Raw genomic sequence first — 5,878 nt, 5'->3', positions numbered from 1 at the left:
ATAACAACACTAAATATACTTTATCTCATTTCTTATTAACTGACCTGTGCTCCTGCTCTACAGCCCGGCATTAGTCATTTAACGCTTTCAGGGTGAAATATATCCCGGGATGTTTAATGTGGCTCGGCCCCAAAACAGAACAAAGGCTCGTTATCATCGTTATTTGTGTTTTAATGATACTGTAAAAACCAGAGCAGCTGTGAATCGGACCTCCGATTGCAGGCCTCCTCCAGTCCTCGGGCGCATTATCTCCGTGTCCCTGCTCTGTGCACCCAACCAGCTGGGAGACGTTCAAGCGCGCTGTTATGTAATATTTACAAGCTCCTCTCTGAGGTTTGAAGAGGAACCTGTTTGGCTGATGACAGCATCTCCCAAAATGGTGGCTTATTTCAGCCAGGACTGGGGAGCTCTATAAAAAAGCTCTTTAAAAATAAAAGTAGGGAATCTGTTTCAAAGAATTGGTGCAAAGCTGCTCTGTGCTTTACCACATAATTACCATACTAAACATCTCACAGCTAACAGTTATTTAAACAAATGATTTACTGAGCAAAATGACGCACGTCAGCTTTGCATTTAGTGGCTCAGATTTAAACATCTGAAAAACTATCACTTGTTTTTAAGTAAATATGAAGAGACAAAGAGGCTATGCTCCACTACATCAGCCAAGATTAACCAAGACTGCCATCTAGTGGCCAAGTGACAAAATGGTTCTTGGCGCTCGGTTTTTATGTTTGTTTGTTGTTGTTTTTTTGCCTTACACTCCAACGATCACTTTAGCGACACGTTGAGGCTAAATTAGGAAGCACAAAGTAATTAAAAACGGAAGTATTTACGTTAAATGATTAGTTGACTGTCAGTTGTCATATTAAGTGTGGTTGGATAGGTTAACCTTGATCCCAGGTATAACAGATAGCCTATAAGTAAGACATATACAGATTAAAGTACACTGGGCAGAAATGACCTTTTGTACATTTATTACTCTTATAGTGATTACACCAGTGTCGCTGGGATGTTTATAGTTTGTAATACATTGACAGGGATTGTGATGGGCTGCTTATGAGTTACTAAACAACTTTGAATATCAAACACTTCATTTCCTGCTTTCTGCTTCATTTTTATGCACCACTGTGTATTACAAGTATGTTCCTGCATCAGCTTAATGTAAAACAAACTTAGGCATTGCTCACAGGTCCATATATATTTGACTGCAAGTTATAGTCCTGCACATCCTGCATTTTGCTCATGTTAACAGTGTTATGACTCCAGCTTGGTTACAGACACAAGCCTGGATATTATGGATCTTTGATCTTTTAAAAAACATTTTATTTTGAATTCTTAAGTTTAAAGTTTGGTTGTTCATTTCAGTACTTTAAGCATTACTGTAAAGGAGGCCATATGCCCAGATGAAATATTTAAGGTGGTCAGCACAGATATTAGAATTACAAAAAAAATAACTTTATGAAAGCAGCCAACTCTGTGTTGTAGACATCCCGTCTCAAAGCTTCAAATAAGCTGTGATTACAAATTTTACCCAATACTTTAAGAACATTTACTCTATTACTTTGCTCTATGTTTTTACATCAGTTACTTTTCTGAGTTCACAGAAGCTTTGGAAACTTTAGGGATAATGTCCTCATATCAAAATTTGGGTTTTGGTATTTCTATGTACCAGCAGCTCAGGTTTAAAGGTCTAAAGCAGTTTCAATCTGATGATAAAAGAAGAGAAGACAACAGGAGAACAATTGAACAGGACATTTATTTTGTAGAAACTGTTCACTTCTTTGCAGCCTCCTTCTGCAGCTTCTTCACCTCATGCTTGATGATCTTGTTCCTCTGCAAAGGAAAAAAAAAAATAACAGAATGCATTAAAAAAATATTCAGTGACTGCTGGAGGATAAACACTACTGACCTGCACCCTGCTTACTGGCACAATCACTAACTAAATCACTATCCACTAACCTCAGAAGCTCTAACCATGTGTGTATATAGTGACAGTGCAGCCTCAAAGAGCATGTTTAACAGGCAGGAAATATCTGAGAGGGTTCCAGTGTTTGAACCTCAGGAATAATCTGAAGCCACTCTGCTTGCTTACTTGGCTCACATATTTGAGGCATTTTGTGTTTTTGCCACACTTACCATTCTCTTGGCCTTCATCACCTTGTAGCGGTCGAAGTCAGACATCTTGGCCTTCTGCAAAGAAATCCAAGAGGCAAGGGTCAGAGAGCGCCTGGGGGTGGTTTGCTTTTTTGTGTGACTGACTAGAATCCATTCAGCTGTGGCAGACGGCCAAACAGATGAAAGTAAAACACAAGTACCAACACTGAATCTCCATCACAACAACTTCCAGCAGGCTCGAAACCTTTCCCATCACAGGCTCCGGGGTCTAAGAAAGTAAGGGCAGATACTTTCCACAACCCTTCTCAGGCTCACCGAGACATCCTTGATCTGGATCTGAGACTGTGTCCTAGTAATGAACCCATTTTATATGTGTCGCCATATATATAATCTTCTGCATTGCTGTGACCAACTAGACTAGAACAATCTGTTACAAAGTCACGCAAAAATGAAGTGTACACAGCAATTTTGTTTAAACTTTTGTTTAGTAATGACAGATGACTGAGCAACTGGCTTGACAGATCCGACCTTAACCTCTAAGGTGCACAGTAAGTGAGCTACAAGGTAGGGCTGGGCTATATCATACCGTTCACGGTAATACTGGTGTAATTTTGGGCAACCATAGGAAAATGAAATATCGCGATAGAGTATGGGTAAAACGCGCATGCGCAGTGCCTATGTTTACATGGCGGCGACGCAGAATGAGAAGAGCGAAAGCGGATCGTTGAAGGAAATGAACCAGAATTGGTTTGTAAAAATCTGCAACTTCAGTGGTGTGGCACTGGTTTAGCTTTCGTCCATCAGATACACAACAAAGCACTATTTGTGGTAGAGCATGCTAGCGGGCCGTCGTTATTACCGTGTTTGTTGGAAAATACGGCACACTTAAAATCAATCCTTTGATTTTTCTGAAAGTCGACAGTGCCCCTTATAATCCCGTGTGCCTTATGTATGAATTCTGGTTGTGTTTACTGGCCTCGAAACGATTTTATGTCGTACACGGCGCTCAAAAATCTGTCAAATGTTTCAGTACGACTTTGCTAAGCTACGAACCCGCACCGCTTGATGGATTGTCGGAGCATTACAGCTATTGTAGGCAGGCGCCTCGCGGAGTGATACGTCCTGTGCTTCAACATAATATTACCGTATTGTGTGTGCATAACCTCTTTTTAAGTGTTGTGGATATTATACATGGTTATGCTGAGGATATGACGGCCAATTTCCACTGGAAATGTCTTTTGGTTAAACTGTCAGCAAGGAATTTGCACTGTTACGTTTTTATATAACTTTAATGCACATAAAAAAGCTGCTTGTTTAAGTGAAAATACATTGATGGGGTTTTTTGCACTAATAAAGTTGTGGAGTTGTAAAGTATTTTGTCTGGTGTCAATTATATCGTCAGTTATATCGTTATCGCAAATTTTCAGATGTCTATCGTGATAAATATTTTTGGTCATATCGCCCTGCTCTACTACAAGGTATCACAACATTGCTGTTAAACCCTCAGAGGCATTTGTGTAATCGCATGTGTTCAGACGTGAACCTTTTGGAAACAGTTCTGTAAGTACCACCCAAAATACTGTGATAGTTTTTCTTTGTGTATTGTATGTGGTATAGCTTCATTTGACTGAAAAAAAGTTGTGTATGAAACTGGTGCTGGCAGACTGGTCTATGTGAACTATGTGGTAACCAGTTCAGTATTTTCTACAGCTATTGATAAGGTGGTGAGCTTCCACCACCAACTGAAGTCATTACCACTGCAAACATCAGAACAGACAAGTACAACAAACAACTGGAATCATATTGCAAGAAAGCAGCATCTTAGACCACACTGGTCACACGTTTAATGAGATTATGTCTTCACCATCAATAAATCACAAATAATGAAATCACATCCATCAACCGAGCAGACGAACGTGAGATGTTTAATGATGGGTTTTCACATCCGCGTCCTCCTTTCCCCCCCCCCTCCAAAACTATTTTGGATTTGCCATTAAAACCATATTAACGACTATTTCATTCAGTGTTTAAGTGTGCCCCTTTCTCCCATAACACTAATTTTAAAACTTTAGAAAGTGAAACACGGCCTTACCTTCTGTCTTGCCTCGATCTTCTTGGCCCAGCTGCTCTCAGACCACTTCTCGTTGACTTGGGCCTTCTCCCAGGCTTTCCTCACAAACTTCTGGCGAGCACTGTGGACCACCACAAATGTTAAGTACTGATAACATGGGTGATCATTACTGTTTCACATTATATACACCTAAAGCAGCACCAAAACACAACCAGATTCTTGCTCCCATCGGCGCTCTACAGCCCTGTTCATAGCTGGAATATCCATTACTAAATATGATCACTATCCACACTCACCTGTGGGGAATTTTGATGACATAGTCTGTGAGGTGCATGCACTTGAAGGGCATGGACTGCCTCCTCACCCCTGTGCAGGGACCATCAACAAGAGCCTAGAAACCACAAAAGACAGTTCACATCAATAAGTCAAATGTAGAGGCCCACACTGACCTACCAGCTATAATCCAGAGCACTCACTCTGTTTTGGTCAATGACATCCACGATGGCCACCAGCTTGCCAGCATGGGGTCCGAACGAGACGTAGGCCACACGGCCGATCTCAACGAAGCGCTTGAACACCTGGAGCAGAAAGAGAGAGCAGAGCACTGCTCACCAGAGTGCCGAGAGGCTGAGGAGGAAGCTGGGCACCTTTCGTTTGGTTAGATAGGTGCTTTACAAGCTTTGTTAAATAAATTTAACGTTAAAAGCAGAACATACGAAAACTTTTATATATATATTTATATAAGGGGCATTTAAGGAGACTGTGTGACTACCCGGCGATGCATTGTACCAATTAGCTAACGTCAGCTAGCCACTGTTTCTGCTAACTACGATAGGCACCGAACACAAGGGTGCGTTTAACAGTTTTTTATAAGTTACCTAAAAATCACACTACGCCCAACCAGCGAGATTTATGTTACGCGATTTAAGTCTACGAACTGAGCGTGCTTCCCCTCTCAGCTCTCAGGCCCACTCAGCCTGATAGACCACGTTGTGTTGCGGGTAACTGCCGACATCTTACAAATACCTCATTAAAAACGCAAAACTGACACAGTACTGTACAAAAACTTCATAGATGTGTGTATTAGTGCCTTAAAAGTACACACGGCCCCATTTTTTCCCACAGCAATTACATATTTACATTTAAAAAAAGATATTAAATCTCTGACGCTTTCATGGCGAACTCACCATGATGGCAGTCCGGGAGCAGAAAGGACGTTAGAGCTTCCGCCTGGCGCACATACGGCTTCCGGTTCATTCTGGCACATGCGCAGTGACGGAGTCACTTGGAAGTGACAGAGAAACTTTCATGCGTTTTCCGAAATGCAGACATAGACTACAATGTTATAAAAAGCGTAACAGAAGAGCATCAGATTAAGGAGCTTCATCCCTTTGAAGATTTTCGGAATTGTTACGGTGTTTGCTTTACCCGCGTATCATTCTCCTACTTAGAAAAGAATAGAACAGAATAGAATATAATAAAATAGACCTTTATTGTCATTGTAGGGGAGAGCGGGGTAAGTTGTCACACTTTTCACACTGACTGACTTTTACTGAACACCATACATCACAACGTAATAAATGTTTCACCAAATGAAAGAAGGAAGTCTCGGGCACATATGATGTATTCATTACATTTTCATATCTTATCTCATTACGGAGTTGTAGACTGTTGAATGGAGAATGTGCACTT

At 41.0% G+C, this 5,878-nt stretch overlaps 1 protein-coding gene across 1 annotated transcript; it reads right to left on the bottom strand.

Moving 5' to 3' along the window:
* Positions 1–1,737: 1,737 nt before the first annotated feature.
* Positions 1,738–5,456, bottom strand: rpl14 (ribosomal protein L14). The gene is made up of 6 exons (XM_005940854.2): positions 5,374–5,456; positions 4,663–4,764; positions 4,483–4,577; positions 4,208–4,307; positions 2,137–2,190; positions 1,738–1,833 (listed from the first exon to the last, which is right to left on the bottom strand). Exons 1-6 carry the CDS (start codon positions 5,374–5,376, stop codon positions 1,774–1,776), a joined length of 414 nt encoding a protein of 137 aa, XP_005940916.1. The 5' UTR covers positions 5,377–5,456; the 3' UTR covers positions 1,738–1,773.
* Between the last annotated feature and the right edge of the window lie 422 nt (positions 5,457–5,878).

This window comes from Haplochromis burtoni, unplaced genomic scaffold (genome assembly GCF_018398535.1).
Source record: "Haplochromis burtoni strain Fernald_Lab_line unplaced genomic scaffold, NCSU_Asbu1 Contig_297, whole genome shotgun sequence".
In the NCBI taxonomy this organism is placed as follows: Eukaryota; Metazoa; Chordata; class Actinopteri; order Cichliformes; family Cichlidae; genus Haplochromis; species Haplochromis burtoni.
Note: the sequence above shows the minus strand (reverse complement) of the source record. Positions and strands in the feature narration are given on the sequence as shown.